The sequence below is a fragment of the Mytilus californianus genome, unplaced genomic scaffold (assembly GCF_021869535.1).
Source record: "Mytilus californianus isolate M0D057914Y unplaced genomic scaffold, xbMytCali1.0.p SCAF_3, whole genome shotgun sequence".
Taxonomy (NCBI): domain Eukaryota; kingdom Metazoa; phylum Mollusca; class Bivalvia; order Mytilida; family Mytilidae; genus Mytilus; species Mytilus californianus.
Window position 1 is genome coordinate 74,204,300 of NW_026262679.1, and position 19,259 is coordinate 74,223,558.

The 19,259-nt window shown below is 31.5% G+C and overlaps 1 protein-coding gene across 3 annotated transcripts in view; it reads left to right on the forward strand.

Moving 5' to 3' along the window:
• LOC127735075 (uncharacterized) overlaps positions 1-19,259 on the forward strand; it is a 104,337-nt gene that overhangs the window by 69,369 nt on the left and 15,709 nt on the right. For all 3 annotated transcript variants that reach the window (XM_052245166.1, XM_052245167.1, XM_052245168.1), the window contains 4 exons: positions 1,872-1,940; positions 13,134-13,266; positions 17,720-17,878; positions 18,970-19,163. In XM_052245166.1, coding sequence (XP_052101126.1) covers positions 1,872-1,940; positions 13,134-13,266; positions 17,720-17,878; positions 18,970-19,163 — 555 coding nt within the window. The remainder of the gene's footprint in view (positions 1-1,871; positions 1,941-13,133; positions 13,267-17,719; positions 17,879-18,969; positions 19,164-19,259) is intronic.

Below are 19,259 nucleotides of genomic sequence, written 5' to 3' on the forward strand. Positions count from 1 at the left end.
TTTATAGCTGACTATGGAGTATGGGCTATGCTCATTGTTGAAGGACGTACAGTGACCTATAGTTGTTAATTTCTGTGTCATTTGGTCTATTGTGGAGAGTTGTCTCATTGGCAGTCATGCCACATCTTCTTTTTACATTTATTTTATTTGATTCCATATTTAAAAAAAAAAAATGGATTCAGAAGTTACTGTGGATTCATTATTATTCGTGCAATACCAATTTTTCGTTGATTTCGTGGTTACAGGTGAACCACAAATTTAAATGTTCAACGAAGTACAAATTTTGTATAGGCTTGTATATGCAGTAAAACCACAAATATCCACGAAAATACAAAGTTTCCCCAATCCACGAAAATTGGTACCCACGAAAATTAATGAATCCACAGTAATACAAATTTAATGAAAGTAGGTGATTGTAATGCGAAAAATAGTCTTCTTTTTTGTCACATGTAAAAACAGTATTTTGTACTAGAATTTTTAAAAAGTCCGGCGTCGGATTGATGAAAGGTCAACAATGATATTTTGAATTTATCCTTAATAATTCAAATTCATTTTATTGTCATAACTCTTTAACCACTTTTTAGTATTACTTAAACTTTCTCAGAATCCCTGTTTGCCCCCTCTATCTTGTTTTTGATCTATATCATATTTGAGGTTTCCCTAATTGATTGCATTGCTTTACGGGGTAGCACGGGGGTACTATTTTCTGATTTTATTTACATTTCCTCTAGTTTCACTTGTCCTTTGTGGTAGTAGTCGAAGGATTTTGTCAGTCTGTCCATTTTGTCCAATAAATAACTATTATTTTCATACATTAAAGATAAAAACAAGAGTGAATTTAAGGTTATACAGTGTGGATGAATGGTAAAGGTAAAAAAAGGAAAAGTCTCATAAGCATATGCTTATTCTTTACAACCATTAGTTAAAAAATTAGAACTAAAAAATATATGACCTTGCAAATATTTTTGTATCAGAAGTGTTGTCTATCACCACTACTTAATTCTATTTCTTTATGTTCTAGTTCGCCAAACTTAAACTAACATTAATTATTTATACAATAAAACTCAACACATGTATCAGAAATGAGCTCTCCTTGTAAGAGTAGCATTATTATTATCCAATGTATAATATAACTCAAACAGTTCATTTGTCTTTTCAAGCACACTACAGCCCATTCTCAGTTGTTACTAAGGTATCAAAACAGTCATGCAAATAAGGCTCAATCACAGCTATACAGTCAAAACATACAAATATACATCAATCTACAAAACAAGAAATACAAAGTTAATATTAAGCATAATAATGCATTATAAATAACCCTTACTGTCCACAGGGGGGGGGGGCTTAAAAACAGGCAAGGAAGTAGTAAGGAATGTGCTATTCAGCGTAAGGCAGAACTTTGAATAATAACATTATAAATTACATTTAATCTATATGGAACAGCAAGCACAAGAAACACGAGCCAAATCATACGATACATAGAATACCTGTTTAATTTCGGAGAATTATACCTGCAATGCTACAAATTTCCTCCAATTGGAAACCATTGTAAACTTTGTCATGAAATAGAAGTTCCTTCATAATATAAGTTCCAAGTGGAAGAAATATTCTGTAATATTATTTCCATTGGAGCAAATATTACAGTATTTGTTCCTTACGGAATAAGGGTATGGAATATTTGTTCCAACAGGAACAGATATTATGACATTGTTTATAACAAAGTTTCCAGGGGAACTTCTGTTAGGCGGAACAAATATACGTTGACAACATTACAGGTATTCTAAAACACTTGTTGATGTAAACAAACATGCGTGTTTTACCAAAACAAATACGTGTGCTTCTGTACTATTAATAAATATATTTATTTTCAGTCCATATATTCCTGGAGAATGTTTGACGGCAACTAATGTAGGGTCTGTTTACCTGTGGTCTCAAGAAAGGTAAATCTGCAAACTTAGATTATGGGAAATCTTGATCAAATACAAGAGCTTGAAGGAGAAGAATTCATTGGAAAGAAAAAATATGTCTGATCCCCTTTCTTTTGTGCAAATAAAATAATCATAGAGTATATCAAAACATAAATTCTGATTTTAAGTTACAAAATTTTGGTTGTGTTACTGACTTGACTGTAAGTGTTGCTCTCCACCTATTGCAGTTTGTTCCAAATTCTGACCAAATTGCAATTTGTTTATTAAACCAAACTGTTCAAATGGTCAGAAATTTTAATAAACTGCTGTAGATAAATACAGTCAAGTCATGAAAGTGCAAGGTGATACATGTAATATAAAGCATACTTACAATCCTATTAGACTTTAATTCCACTTCATTGATATTATGACAATCATTCAAAGAATTTCTATGCACATCATTACTGTAATTGTCATACTAAAGGTGATATGTAGTAATTTTTTAATTGCTAAAAAAAATGTTAAATCAGAATTTGGAATAAACTGCAATAGGTGGAGAGCAACACTTACAGTCAAGTCACAGTAAGACCACTAATTTTGCACTCCTTGTTGCATATGCATAACTATTGTCTAGATAGGCAAAGATGGGCTATCTGAGGTATTGGCATCACCAGTATTGAAATCTGTTGTTGTTGTTGTAATCCTTGGTGATCCTTAACTTAAAAAAACAACAACCTTAAACCACAGAACCATTTACATGTACATGTATAACCAAACTTGGACTAAACAATCTTAAAGGTGCCCCACCAAAATAGAAACTATATAGTATGAAAGAATTTGTAAACAGCAGAAAAAAACAGAACAATAAGATTTACAAATATGTTAACCTAACCAAAGATGTTAATTTTTACACATTTTTGTCTCACCTGCGACAAAAGCAGTAATCGAGACATAGGTAATACTATTCGGCGGCGTAAACTATTTATATAAAGCTTTATATTTCAGAAGGTAGAAGACCTGGATGCTTCATATCTTGTATGCAGATACATGTACCTTATGTTACGAAGTTTCCATCAACCATATGTCCATTGTCCTTGACCCCATTTTCATGGTTCAGCAACTGCTTGGAAAAAAAATTGATTTTGTTTTGTCATGTGATTTTCTCACTTATTTTGAGTAATAGGATAACTAAATTTGGTATATGGGTTCCTTGTAACTTCTACATGTCCATCAGACAGAGTTCACCTGACCTTGACCTCATTTCATGGATCAGTGATCAAGGTTAAAGTTATGTGATTAGGTCTGTTTCTCAAATACTATAAGTAGTAGGTCAACTATATTTGGTGTATGGAATGGTCAATTTTTTTTCCTCAAGATTTACGAAATTATCAATTTTTCAAAAAACTAAATTGGGAGTCACAATTTATTTTGCTATTTCTTTGTATATAGTCTGAAAACAGATTTACTAAGTATTGCGCAACAGCACAGTGTATTGCACAACAGTAAGAAATCTTCAATTGAATATAAATTCAAATCATATAACCAATTTCAAGTTCTTTGACTACATTTATTCTGTGTCAGAAACCTATAATGTGTCAAATATTTAATTACAATCCAAATTCAGACTGTATCAAGCTTGAATATTGTGTCCATTTTTGCCCCAACTGTTCAGGGTTGGACCTCTGTGGTCTTATCCATCTGCGCTCGGCAAAGCACATTTCTGGCACATATCTTGGAAATTATAAAAGAAAGAGAGAAACAGTAAAAATGATCAGCAATTTAAGACCAACACAAATGCTAAATGACTGAAACAAAGATCTTACTCCTGTAAGAGTTTTCACCCTTAAATGATGATTTTAACTAATTTTTAGCTCACCTTTCCAAAGGAAATGTGAGCTTTTGCCATCACTTGATGTCCGTCGTCTGTCCGGTGTAAACTATTTCAAACATCTTCTCCTCTGAAACCAATTCCAACCAAACTTAAGCTGAATGATCCTTAGGGTATCTAAAATAAATCTTGTGTTTTATTTTCTGTTTCGTCAAAAAACATGGCTGCAATGGCTAAAAATAGAACATAGGGGTAAAATGCAGTTTTTGGCTTATATCTCTAAAACTAAAGCATTTAGAGCAAATCTGACATGGGTGTTAAAATGTTCACAAGGTCAAGTTCTATCAGCCCTGTAATTTTCAGATGAATCTAACAACCCATTGTTGGGTTGCTGCAAGTAAATTGGTAATTTTAAGGAAATTTTGCAGTTTTTGGTTATTATCTTGAATATTATTACAGATAAAGATAAACTGTAAACAGCAAAAATGTTCAGCAAAGTAAAATCTACAAATGAGTTTATATGACAAAAATTGTCAATTGACCCCTTAAGGTGTTATTGCCCTTTAAGGACAATTTTACACAATTTGTTAATCATGTTTTCTAACTTTAAAAAATCTTCTCCTCTGAAACTACTGAACCAAATTAAACCAAACTTAAGCTGAATGATTTTTAGGTCATGTAGAATAAAGTTTGTGTATTATTTTCTATTTCGTCAGAAAACATGGTCGCCATGGCTAAAAATAGAACATTGGGTAAAATGCAGTTTTTGACTTATATTTCAGAAACTAAAGCATTTAGAGCAAATCAGACAAGAAGTTAAAGTATTCATTAGGTCAAGGTCTACCTGCCCTGAAATTATCAGCCAAATTGGGTATCTGATTTTTAGGTTAATGCCCCGAATTAATGATTTTATGGAAATTTTGCAGTTTTCAGTTATTATCTTGAATATTATTATGGATAAAAATAAACCGTAAACAGCAAAAATGTTCAGCATTGAAAGTAATATCTACAAATAACTTTTTATGACCAAAATTGTCAATTGACTCCTTAAGGAGTTATTGCCCTTTAAAGACAATTTGTCACAATTTGTTCATCTAGTTTGCTTACTTTAAAAATCTTCTCCTTTGAAACTGCTGAATCAATTTCAGCCAAACTTGGGCTGAATGAGTTTCAGAGTATCTAGTATAAATTTTGTATTTTATTTCCTTGTACATCAAGAAACATAGCAACTATGGCTTAAATGGAATATAGGGGTAAAATGCATTTTTTTGCTTTTGAAGAAAATATGACAGATACAAAGAACATTTAAATGGCATTTTAAGCTACTCATTAATATATATTGAAAAGCAAAAATAATCATTGATAAAAGATTTAAGCAAAAAATTACAGGTGAGCGATTCAGGCTTTTGAGAGCCTCTTGTTTGAATGCTCATATCTTAAAAACAAACCCACAGACCTATGTTAAATTGTTCATAATTTTGATTTGTTACACATTTTCTTTGAAAAAGTGAAATGTTGCTAGTAGGAGTACTTATGATTAGATGCAATGTCCTGCCACTGAAATTCCAAAAATAATACAATTCTCCAATCATTTTTTCTGTTAATAAATGAACAATATGCATACCTGATTTGAATATGGACACGTCAGAACTGAAATGTCTGTATAATAGATTTTCTCTGCTTATTATAGTTTTTAAGATAAAGGATAACTTTCTTCAAAGAAAATGTGTAACAAATTAAAATAATAGAAGATTTAACATAAGTCTGTTGGCTTTTTTTGAGTTTTGAGCATTTGATGTTAGTTTTTGTACAATTTTGTATTTAATGCATGAAGTTTGAAGTCCTAAAGCAAATACATAAATCACTATTTAAAACATCTCAAGGATGACATATGATAAAAATATGATGCTTGCTAATATTCTTCTGACCTTTCAACAAAAAACATCAATCACTCAAAACAAAGACTATGATATAACGTTTCTTTGATAGAGTTAAGTTTCAAATGTACATTGGCTTTTGAAACATTATAGTATAAGTCTTGATAAATTAAATCTATATATAAAGGATGAAATAAAATATACAAAAACCTTTGTAAATTGTAACCATGTATGCTTTTTTTAACAGCTGTTTATTATAAAGACTTGTATGGTCCACATTGTCTTAAATATATTTTATAAAATCAAATCTATTGATTTCCTACCAGTCTAAAGATTAAAAGGAAGTAAATAAAGATGATTGGCACCACCTAGATTTCACATCCAAGATAATAGGTAGAAGTAAATTTATTTTCTGCTGCCCTAGTAATTAGAAGTCAAAATTGAAATAGTGAGAAATGAGTGTTGGCCATTGGTGTAGAAATAGCGAGAAATTTAGAGAAAACTCTCTGTGACGGGAAACATTTTCTGTGCCAAATTTAGCAAGGGGTGTTCTTCATTTATACTATTACGAAAATTCCGGAACCGTCGAGTACCCTTAAAAAATGCCATTTTTCTATCAAAAAAGCTGCAACACCATATGTGTTTTGCAGTTCCTATTACACCCAAATGTGTATATAATTCAGATTTCCACATTTTTTTCAATGGATCTTTGATAGGGAAAACGCAGGACCAAAAAAGGCTACCATTGTCGCCTATGTAAATAATTACTTCCTTGTAACCTAAACTGGATTGGAGCAAATTAAGGGAGATAACTAATAACATTAAGACTGTATCAGAAAGAAGCCTGAACTTGTTAATGTTTAGTAATTATTAATAATTCAGAATGCAAAGGAATCTGGATGGATAAAATTTCCAGATTTTTAAAGGTTCTGATGTATATAAGATATAAAGTTGAAATCTTTATTTTGTTAGTGTTACACGATGACAGCCCAAATGATGGACTTCAAAATGGTCTTTCATGGACAAAAGTTTCTGGCTGGTCTTAATCAAGATCATACAGTGTTTTAATATTAAGGTTTCCTTTCATATCAACAAAAAATCCATCTACAGATAGTAGCAATAGTATTATTACCCTCATGACGAAGGTGAATATACAATTTCCTCCAACAGGTGATTGTCTGCATTCGATTGAAAATTCATAGTCAATCAATTATTGTTGCTAATAATGTAATTCTCATATTGCAGATGTGTTATAGTTGTTACATATATTGTGATGATGACTTTTGGTTTTAATAAATCAATTAAGGTAATCTAAGACGATTGAAGTCAATAATTATAGGGGTCTGATAGCTGTCACTTTTTATATTGTTTCCCTGATTTTCTTAATTCCTAGTAATATTAATTTTTTCTGTTTGATAAAACGATTACGGCCATCTTAGTTAATGTACATCCTGAATTTTCAAGTTGTGGGTGTTTGTTACCACTATCAAAGTTTGCTAGAGGACATGGCTGGCTAAGTGGCTAAGTGACTTCTTCTGCAATTACTACTAGCCTGTCAACACTGTCAGTTTGAACAACACTCTTGACAGGTACATTTGAGATCTTCTGTAGATTTCATGGTTGTAGTTTATCCCAAATTTAAATGTTCAACAAAGCACAATGGAGATGGGGCAATGAGGCCCTTATTTAGCCTAAATATTAATGCAAATTGAAAAGTTACCATACAGTTCTTGAATTTGTCCTAACTACACTTAGGTACAAGGTGTTTATAAAAAAAATAATTAATTTAACATTTAACAAGTTACCATGGCAACAAACCATGACAAAAATTGTATATTTTGTAAAATGTCATAATTTTCCTCTTTTTACATCAACTTTTACGTATATACAAATGTATAAGATTGGGAGAGTATGTGTGCACCCAAGAAAGAACTTTATTATGGTGAGAATATGTCAATATTTATAATAAAGCTTCTCTCAAATTAATTTGTTGTTTCTTGGCTGTGCATGATGTTTTCACAATGGAAATAACGATAGAAAACTGTATTTTTCTTTTTTTTTTGTGGTTGTGTCTCTTTTTTTCTCATGAAAAAGGTGGATATTATAACGGTGACGTAATTGTGAAGTTATGAAATAAAAAATGTATTTCTTTAAATTTATGCATTTCCAAACAGAATGTGCAAATTTGTGATAGTTCTTAAAAACTTTATTTTCAGGTGCCTAATCAGGAGTTTAATTACTCCTTTCCTAAAGGCATGTATGCAAACTTTTACAAAACCACAAAATCCAGTAGCCTTGAAAAGAATTTTTTCTTTAATACATGAAAATTGGTATCCAGGAAAAAAAACAAATTCACAGTATCCAAATTGAAGACTAGAGGATTGCTAGTTTGATTTGCCAAATTGATCTTATCTTTAACTCTAAAATATTTCAAACTATGCAAAAAAAATGAAAATCAATTGAGTATGATTGTAAAAATATTTGGGACAGGAAGTTTAAGGTAAAGTAGTGATTTTTATAATGATGACTGGCGATTATAGTTGATCTAATATGTAATGGTTTGTGCTTTTTGTTTTTTTACACAGATATTTAAAAAAAAAAAAAAATTCTCACAGAAATGCACATTTTGATTGTGTTTACAGGGGAAATTATCTATAACATCAATCATATTTTCCATTGCATATCATTAAGTTACACTACTTGAAAATAATATTAACTAAAACAAATGTATATATAAAAAAAGTTCAAAATATATAACGCATTGATATCATTAAAATCTAGGTTGGCTGTCCCTAGTCAGGAGCCTGTAATTCAGTGGTTGTCGTTTGTTGCTGTGTAACATACTGGTTTTTGTTCATTATTTTGTACATAAGTTAGTTTTCTTGTTTGAATTGTTTTATATTTGTCATTTTTGGGCCTTTTATAGCTGACTATGTGGTATGGGGTTTGCTCATTGTTGAAGGCAGTACGGTTACATATAGTTGTTAATTTCTGTGTCATTTGGTCTTGTGTGGAGAGTTGTCACATTGGCAATCATACCACATCTTCTTACTTTTATATCTACTATATTGTCAGAATTGTTACATATGGTATATATATAAAAATCCTTCATGCTCAGTACCAGTAACAAAGAGTATAAAAATTGATTGACAGCTGCAGAACTGTACCCTTTCTGTGCTAATCAATTAAGTCTCACTTAAATAAAGTACTAAAATATTTTATGAATAATTAGGATTCATTTGTACTGCTAATAATCCTCATATAATCTCCTTATTGGTATTTATATTCCAGTTATATAATAAAATCTATATTATTATTACCTAGGGTATCTTTATAACAGAAATCCATATTTAATCGTGACTTACTGTCTTTCAGTATTTCATTAATTATGTTTCGGATAAAACTGTCAAGATTAAGATTAAGTGAATAGAAAATAATGTCTGACAAACAGGTAATTGTATCTTTAGATGACAGTATTTATCCTGTTCGAGGACATTGTTTATATACTCTACAACTATCATTCTTTTATAATTCAATTATCAATTCACCTTTTGAAATGAGAAAGAAATACATTAGCAGAATAGAGAATGGAAACGGGGAATGTGTCGAGGAGACAACAACCTGACCAAAGACCATTAGTGTTGAAGTAACTATTTGTAGAACTTTAATTACTGATTTTTAGTGTCCAAAAGTGACAGCTTAAGGATGTTCGCTACTCTTGTTTTTGATATTTTGTGGGATTATTCTAGAGGGCTAGGGAAACTGTAAATAGCAACAACAAAAATGCAAAATAAGATCTACAAGTAAATTAACATGGCCTAAAGTGTCAGTTGACTCCTTATAGCAAATTTTATACATTTTTGAGGCAAACTGCAAAAATTTCCACCAAAATAAAAGATCTACTTAATACAAATAAGTCAATTTGATTGAAATGTTCAAACAAATCCTTACAGGGTTCCCCAAATTAGTTTTCAACCCATTTTTTATACGACCGCAAAAATTGAAAATTTTTTGGTCGTATATTGGTATGACGTTGGCGTCGTCGTCGTCGTCGTCGTCGTCGTCGTCTGGCGTCGTCCGAAGACACATTGGTTTTCGCACTCTAACTTTAGTTTAAGTGAATGGATCTCCATGAAATTTTACCATAAGGTTCAATACCACGAAAGGAAGGTGGGGATTGATTTTGGGGGTTATAGTACCAACAGTTAAGGAATTAGGGGCCAAAAAGGGGCCAAAAATAAGCATTTTTGTAACTTCCAGACATAACTTGTGTGTTAGTGTATGGATCTCTCTGACATTGTACCACAAGGTTCCATATCACAAAGGGAATGCTGGGATTGATTTTGGGGGTAATTGCCTCAAAATTTTAGGAATTAGGGGCCAAAAAAGGGGCAAAAACAAGCATTTTTCTAGTTTCATGACAATAACTTGTGTGTAAGTGTTTGGATATTTCTGAAATTGTACTACAAGGTTCCATATCACAAAGGGAAAGCTGGAATTGAGTTTGGGGGTGATTGCCCGAAACGTTTAGGAATTGGGGGCCAAAAAGGGGCCAAAAATAAGCATTTTTCTAGTTTCCAGACAATAACTTGTGTTCAAGTGTATGGATCTCTCTGAAATTGTACTGCAAGGTACCATACCACAAAGGGAAGGCTGGGATTGAGTTTGGGGGTGATGAATCATAAGGGGGTTCAAAAAATTTGGGGGGGGGGATTTTTTTTTTTCTTTTTTTTTCTTTTTTTCCTTTTTTGTTTCTTTTAAAATTTTCCATTGTAAGTTGGTTATTTCTGATTAATATTTAAAAGCAAATAATAATGATATGGTAGGAGATACACACCAAACAGGATGTGTAAATTATTATATAATAAGTATTGTGCAATAGCAAGAAATTTTCAATTGCACAGTATTGCACAATTGCAAGAAATCTTCAATTGCACAGTATTGCGCAATAGCAAGAAATCTTCAATTGCACAGTATTGCGCAATAGCAAGAAATATCCAATAGCACATTATTGCGCAATAGCAAGAAATTGTCAATTGTACAGTATTGCACAATAGCAAGAAATATTCAATTGCACAGTATTGTGCAAAAGAAGATACTTCGTATAAATTGCTTATTTCTTGATCAATTTCAATGGGGTTTTATTCTTGAATTCTTGGGGTTCTTTAATATGCTGAATCTAACCGTGTATTAAGTTTTTGGATTTTGGGCCCCGTTTTTAAATTGGTCCACATTGAGGTCCAAAGGGTCCAAAATTTAACTTTGTTTGATTTCATCAAAAATTGAATTATTGGGGTTCTTTGATATGCCGAATCTAACCGTGTATTTAGATTCTTAATTTTTGGTTCCGTTTTCAAATTGGTCTACATTAAGGTCAAAAGGGTCCAAAATTAAACTTAGTTTGATTTTAACAAAAATTGAATTTTTAGGGTACTTTGATATGCTGAATCTAAACATGTATTTAGATTTTTGATTATGGGCCCAGTTTTCAAGTTGGTCCAAATCGGGGTCCAAAATTAAACTTTGTTTGATTTCAACAAAAATTGAATATATGGGGTTCTTTGATATGCTGAATCTAACCATGTATTTAGATTTTTGATTTTTGGGCCCCGTTATCAACTTTGTCCACATTGAGGTCAAAAGGGTCCAAAATTAAACTTTGTTTGATTTCATCGAAATTTGAATTCTTGGGGTTCTTTGATATGCTGAATCTAACCATGTATTTAGATTTTTTATTTGTGGACCTGCTATCAAATTGGTTCATATTGAGGTCAAAAGGGTCCAAAATTAAACTTTGTTTGATTTCATCAAAAATTGAATTATTGGGGTTCTTTGATATTCCAAATCTAACCGTGTATTTAGATTTTTAATTTTGCGTCCCGTTTTTAAATTGGTCTACATTAAGGTCCAAAGGGTCCAAAATTAAACTTTGTTTGATTTTAACAAAAATTGAATTCTTGGGGTTCTTTGATATGCTGAATCTAAACATGTGTTTAGATTTTTGATTATGGGCCCAGTTTTCAAGTTGGTCCAAGTTGGGGTCCAAAATTAAACTTTGTTTGATTTCAACAAAAATTGAATATATGGGGTTCTTTGATATGCTGAATCTAAACATGTATTTAGATTTTAGATTTTTGGCCCAGTTTTCAAGTTGGTCCAAATTGGGGTCCAAAATTAAACTTTGTTTGATTTCAACAAAAATTGAATATATGGGGTTCTTTGATATGCTGAATCTTACCATGTATTTAGATTTTTTATTTTGTGGGCCTGCTATCAAATTGGTTCATATTGAGGTCAAAAGGGTCCAAAATTAAACTTTGTTTGATTTCATCAAAAATTGAATTATTGGGGTTCTTTGATATGCCAAATCTAACCGTGTTTTTAGATTTTTAATTTTGGGTCCCGTTTTTTTAAATTGGTCTACATTAAGGTCCAAAGGGTCCAAAATTAAACTTAGTTTGATTTTAACAAAAATTGAATTCTTGGGGTACTTTGATATGCTGAATCTAAACATGTGTTTAGATTTTTGATTATGGGACCAGTTTTCAAGTTTGTCCAAGTTGGGGTCCAAAATTAAACTTTGTTTGATTTCAACAAAAATTGAATATATGGGGTTCTTTGATATGCTGAATCTAACCATGTATTTTGATTTTGGACATTGGACCATAATAGGTAAATTAAAAAAATTGAAGTTCTTAGACCACATTCTTTCTGTGTCAGAAACCTATGCTGTGTCAAATATTTAATCACAATCCAAATTCAGAGCTGTATCAAGCTTGAATGTTGTGTCCATACTTGCCCCAACTGTTCAGGGTTCGACCTCTGCGGTCGTATCAAGCTGCGCCCAGCGAAGCATTTTATTCAATTTTGTTTATTATTTTGAAAACTATAATGGATGGAAAAAACTCTATCAAGCAAAAAAGATCAGCAAGACAAGATTTCAGCCAACACAAGTTCTCAATCTACACAAGTATTCTTGTTGCATTGTATAACCTTGATGCAAAAATTCAATGGTAGTAATTCAGGCACATTGGAGCCTCTAGTTAGTAAAGTTTTTGAAATTGTACAAACATGAAAAAACTGATTGACAATTGCGTTAAAGTACAATCCAGATACTTTTAATTATTAAAACGCAAAATACTTGTATAAACTTTGATAAAAAAAAACATTTTTCAAAATGAATTAAATTTGTTTTCAAGGTCATAGAAAAATTAACACAAAATTCTTTGAATTGTTTAGTTCAATTGGGTTTAGAATTGTGATACACAAATACAATAATGTGTGTGTATTTGTTAACAAATGAAAATTAAGTGTTGATATTTTGTGTATTTTTCAGAAGATAAGCAAATTAATATTGAGAACAAACTACCTTTCTAGAGGAAAACACTTTCATTTTGCTTTGTTCCCATCTAGTTATGTGAAATTGTACTAACGAAAAATGATATTGCCCATGTGCTTGTATGGAATTTAAACATGTCTATTAAGTAGAAGTTATTTCATGAAAGTATTATGCAATTTCAGAAAAGAAGAAATCTTACAACGAAACAACCACAGATTCTCCTGTCGAGAGGAGTGGCGTCAAGCAATATTTAGCAGCCATCCAAGACAGGTTGTGTCAGCTGACTGTACTAAAGTAGAAATGTTTGATTTGAGGGTAAGCTTGGGAAAGAATATTGAATATTTTACCAATGCAAAATTATAAAAAATATTGTTTTAAATTATTAGCATATGAAAAAGATATTGAGTTTTAATTGAACCACTGGCACATTTGGAAAAAAAAAAACAACAATAAAGGTTTAACAATAAAAGATGATGATGATAGATGGCTGTTTAATGTCAAGTGGCAAAATAAATAATAAATGCATATTCAGGACGAGAACAAGTTAATGTAATATGAATATTAACCCTGCTTTGTATTAGACCAACAAGTGGAGCCAGATTTTTAACGTGCTATTTCATAAGGTAACAGCCCGCAGAAAGACATGTCACCCTACCCGGACACATTATTCTGACTCCTAAACAACATGTCTTTGCTCTTACTCCTTAATGCTGTGTGCTTAGCAGAGAAACAGCAAATACCAAATTAAAAGTCTTTGGTTTTACACCCGTTTTTTCTCGAGGCAAACATGCTACCACTAAACAACTGAGGCAGTTTTTAGCAATAAAAAAGAATTGCATTGATTAAATAAAGTTATGTTCCTCTTTCTGCATGTTTACATAAATAAAATAGAAGATACTTACAATACAAATTATAAGTCAGGAGCCTCTGGCCTTTGTTAGTCTTGTATGTTTTTTAATTTTAGTTCATTTATATGTTTTGGAGTTTGGTGTGACGTCCATTTTCATTGAACTAATACACATTTTTGTTTAGGGGCCAGTTGAAGCCCGCCTCCGGGTGCAGAATTTTCTCGCTGTGTTGAAGACCTATTGATGGCCTTCAGCTGTTTTCTGCTCTTTGGTCTGGTTGTTGTCTCTTTGATACTTTACCCATTTCCATTCTCAATTTTACTTCACTACTGTTTTGGCATGCAAAATCATTTATATTATTTACACATCTTTATATGACTTTTAAAGAAAATATATTTTATATGGATTTTAATTACAGTGTTTTATTAGCTCACATGGTCGATGTGCTAATGTGCTAATGTGAGTGATTGAAATCAGTTGGAGTCTGTCATCCATGGACTTTACATTTTACTACAATCTATTATTTCCTTGGAAACTGATGGCCAGTCTGAGCCCAATGTCATTTATAATAAATTCCCCATTTCTTGTGATGTTTCAAAGAATGTGGCCTCCAGAGGCAATTCTTGACTGTGATATGTCAATTTTAGCATTTATTTTCCTCTGATATTACATGGGCTATCTTATCAACCTTTATAAAAAAAATTGTCCTTAGATATTATGGAAAGACTAATTATTTCTTGCTGATAAGATTCCTGTTAGGTAGATATGATGCCTCAAAACTTCTCATTGAATTATTTTGGAAAATCAAATTGTATTTTTAACAACTTGGTCACTCTGTTCAAAATATAAACCAGGAAAAATGTGAGGACTGCCCTTTTTGATGTTTGAATTTGAAGAAGAAATTATGTGTACCAAGAAACTGTAATTAATTTTTAATGGTCAGTTTTCAGAAATCATTTTTCCTTAAAGCCAAATATTTCTCATTTTTGACCCAATCTGGGTCTTTTATCAATCCAGATTTTAAGATGGTGCAGAATTCTAAATGGAATGCATATCATGAAACAATAGATGTGTTTTATGATGCATAAATGACTTGCAAGGGTATAAAGCTTCATATTATTCATCTACTTCCAACTTTTAAAATGCAATTTGCCCTTAAATTTGCTCTTAAATTAAAAAATTAGTTGAATAGCTACAATTTTTATTTTAAATGTACACTTGCATATTGTTCCTTTAAAATATTTATTATTGCTATTATGAGTCAATGGGATAAGGTAAAATATCAAATTTAAGCAGTTGAAAAGAATTATTAAAGTATTTTATCAGTATCTTTTGCTAGTTTAAGTAATTGATTAAAATTTGGTAGAAGCTTATTATATTGATATCTAATGGATTCCCACACTTTTTTCCCAGTACTATTGTTCCATTACTTCCTAGAGCATTTGCCTCACCAACTGTTTTAGCCACTAAATCTATACATACTGAATAACAGTTACAATCACTTCTCATGTATTTTATGTCATTAATTTTGTCTATTTTCTGGCTAGTTTGGTTTGGTCACTTAAAGGTTTGAGTTTTAAGTGGAATCACCACCATTTGAATGCACTTTAATGGTGTTTTCACGTTTTTTAACATTTGATAGTTTTGTATACAGGTAAATAATTTCTTGTTGGAGAAACGTGTTTTTTATCGATAAGGATTGATGAAATTTACCTGTAATTAGAGTAATTGTGAATCCAGCTCAAATTAACTTTTGAATGATCTGACAGATTGATAGTTGAGAGAAAATCCAAATATATTTCATCAAAGAACACTAAATTACAACAACAGTCGTTACAATGAAACAATTATATAATCATATAAAATGACAAACAATATTAGCACTAAGTGACAGACTATTAAATCTTGGAATTATGGACACAAAAATGCGAGCACAATAAAATTTATTATATTATAAATTCTGCAATGTAAAATCCAAGCACAAAAAGTATAATTAATAAAAACGACAAGTTAAGTACTGAAGAAAGGAATGTCCACAGGAAAATTCATAAACTTACAGACACTCTAAAAGTATTATACAACAATTTCTGAAATATAAAATCTGAAAATAAAATGCAACAATTTTAATTCATTAAATGGCAAGTAATATACTGAACAAATATATTGAGACTATAAACAATATGTCAATGAAATACACTTCACACTACTGTCAAATTTCTATGTGGAGAAGGAAGGTGGCTTGGTCAGCATAGTCTTGGACGGTAAATTCACCTTGAGGAAATCATTCCTTCAGTGTTGATAGTGTATTTTTCTGTACAACTTGGATGTGGGTCATTGAGTTCCTCCAACTGATACATGTATCTGGTTGGCTTTTGTGTGGTGTTGAGTTTCCTTAAGAATTTTTATCAGAATGTATATGATTGGGTATGCATGGTTGACGTGCTTCTGTAGTTTGCTGTGCTATCCCTCTTAGTGATTGTTGGTGTGTGGTTCCATTGCTGATGGTTGTTTCCTTCTACCCAGTACTCGTTGGCATAGTAGGTTGTGTCGATTCCAATCGCTTTGGCATCTTCAAATGTAGTAAACTTGTCTGAACACAACTTACTTTTTGGGCCAAAATGATTTATCCCCAGTTTTGATGGCTGTCTTTAAATATTCACAGGAGTTGGTATAATGAGAAAAGATATTGAAAATGATATCAGAAAAATGTCTGACTAGCTAAAAAAATTGACTGGATCACAGCACAGACCATGCTTTGATTAAGTGATAATGATTAGGAGACTCTCAGAATATATTCTTCATTTTGAGCTAATGAGATGGCTATGTAGCCCAAAGGCCTCATTTTTGTCTCGCCTTGACAGTTTCAAAAGTCAGACTTGGGTATGCTGTTTCCAACGACGTCAGCGTCAACAATGTATTGGTTTGTGATTATGTCAGTATATTGGGAACCACTAGAGGAAGGTCAATGATATTTGGTATGCAGTTGAATTAGCATTGGCAAGTCTCATTTCAATGGAGATAATTTGGCTCTGCCCCCTCAGTCATGGTGATTAGGTCTGTTTAAGAGGAACCACTAGTGGTAGGTCAATGATATTGTGTATGCAGTTGTATTAACATTGGCACATCTCATTTCTATGCTGATAATTTGGCCCTGCCCTTTCAGTCATGGTCTATTGATTTTGAAACTTTTGCGTACTTAACATGTATTAGAGTTTGTGATTAGCTCAGTTTAAGGGGAATCACTTGTGGTAGGCCAGTGATACTTGGTATGCAGATGCACAAGCTTTGGCACATCTCATTTCCATGGAGATTATTTAGTCATGGTCTGTTGACTTTGAATGTTTTGCATTATTTATATGTTAAAGTTTGTGATTAGATCAGTTTAAGAGGAACCACTAATGTTAAGTCAATGATAGTATTAGCATTTGCAAGTCTTCTTTTCCATGGAGATCATTTGGCCCCACCCCCTATAAGGGTTCATTGACTTTGAAATTTTTATTTTGTTTACAAGTTTAAGTTTGTGTTTAGGTTATTTTCAAGGTCACCACTTATGATAAGTCAATGGTATTTAGTATGCAGTTTTATAAACATTGGCCTTTCTACTTTTCATGGGGGTTATTTGGTCCTGCACCTTAAGTCATGGTTCATTGTTTTGCATAGTTTTACCATTTGGATTCATTATTTGAATTATACTACACAAAAAGGCGAGACATATCTCTGTGTCAACAGTTTATTAGTGAAATTAAAGAATATTACAGTTGTACTCATTAAACCATAGTACAGAAAAAAAGTTCAGCAATACAGACTCCAATTTTAGTTTTATATGATTTTTTTTATTTATATGCAAAAGGCCTCCTCTATTTCCCACCACTTATCAATAATGACACTGGAAAATTCACCAGCACACATTTTTATTTCAGAAAAAACCAAATGATGGAATGGACTTGTTTGCCTTACCAAGTAGATTCCTACATCCCAATGAGAGAATACGAATAATCAAACAACATTCACCATTTATGTATGTTATAGCTACAGACTACTCGCTGATTCTTGTAGACGAACGTTTTCCGGGGCATCCTGTAAGATATGTCATATTTAGGACAATGGAATTTTCTCACCTGTAAACTTCTGTATCATACCAACGTTATTTCATTATACATGATTTTTACAAAACTTTTAGTATTTAAAAGAGAATTCTAAGTATTCTTTTTTTTTATTAGAATTAAAGATAAAAAGGAAATAAACTTTGTTGCATCGTTGGATGAAAATGATTAAATGGGAGTATGATGAATGAAACTATGAAACTTTATGAAAAAACTTTTAGCATCATAATTTGATTTTCTTGCAATATGGAAGTAATAAATGTTTCATTTGAATCTTTTGACATGGTATGAGTCTCAAATTGATTTTATTTGAATAAATCATTAATGATTTTCATGAATTATCAACATATATATTCAAATTTATCTATTGTCAGAAAACAAGTTTTATGACAATTTTTGTTTTAAATGTAGCTGTACTTATGGTGCAAAGATAATTTTACATTACTGCCCTGTAAAGCAATGAGCTAAACCCGTAAATTATAGTAAACTATAAAGAACCATGTATGACAAAATATGAAGAAATTCAAATGAGAAAACTAGCAGCTTGATATATTTTTATATGAAATTTCTCAATTTTTTCTCAAAAAAAAGCTAGAAATTTGTAAATATCTGTATTGGTTCTTTGTGCTTGAATTAATCTTCAGTGTACTCCTAAAGAATCTACAATTCTTGAAAAAATAATTTACCAATTTTAGAAATTTAATGCATTTTGGGGAATATTTTCAACTCACCAACATAAGGCTATTTATCAATTGTATGAAATTACTGGCTTAATATTTTTCCTCTTTCTAGTTTTTCATGTTGATAGGAAATTAAGAATAATAGATGGGGTGTTTAACCCATGCCAACTATAAGATAATTTTTGTTGACCTGTATATAAAACATATAAAAGTAACTTAATAACACTTTTATGATGTATACTATGCATTAATGCATATGAGACTTTATTTTCATGTCCACAAATCTCTATTTTTTAACATGTTGGCATATGTTGAAGACACAGAAATAGGAAAGGGGTGTGTAAAAAATGTCATGGAAATTATTAAAAAATAATACCATAATTTCAGCTTTTACAGTGGCAACATTTATTAAGAAATCCTCCTCAGTATTTGTCTATTCTGGCTGATATAGGCAAGGAAAAGCAGATCCTCATTTCCATCGCAAGTCAAAGTCCTATGGAAACTTATTGTTATATGTTTCAAGGTGGAGCTCATAAAACACTTCAAGGAATTGGATCACCCTGGCAGTTGAGTAGGATTGAGTAAGTTGACAGTATTTGGCATGTCCTTATGGTTTAGTTAAAGTATTTGAAGGAATAAGAAGTAACTCCTGCTGGAAAGGGGGGAGGAGGCTACTT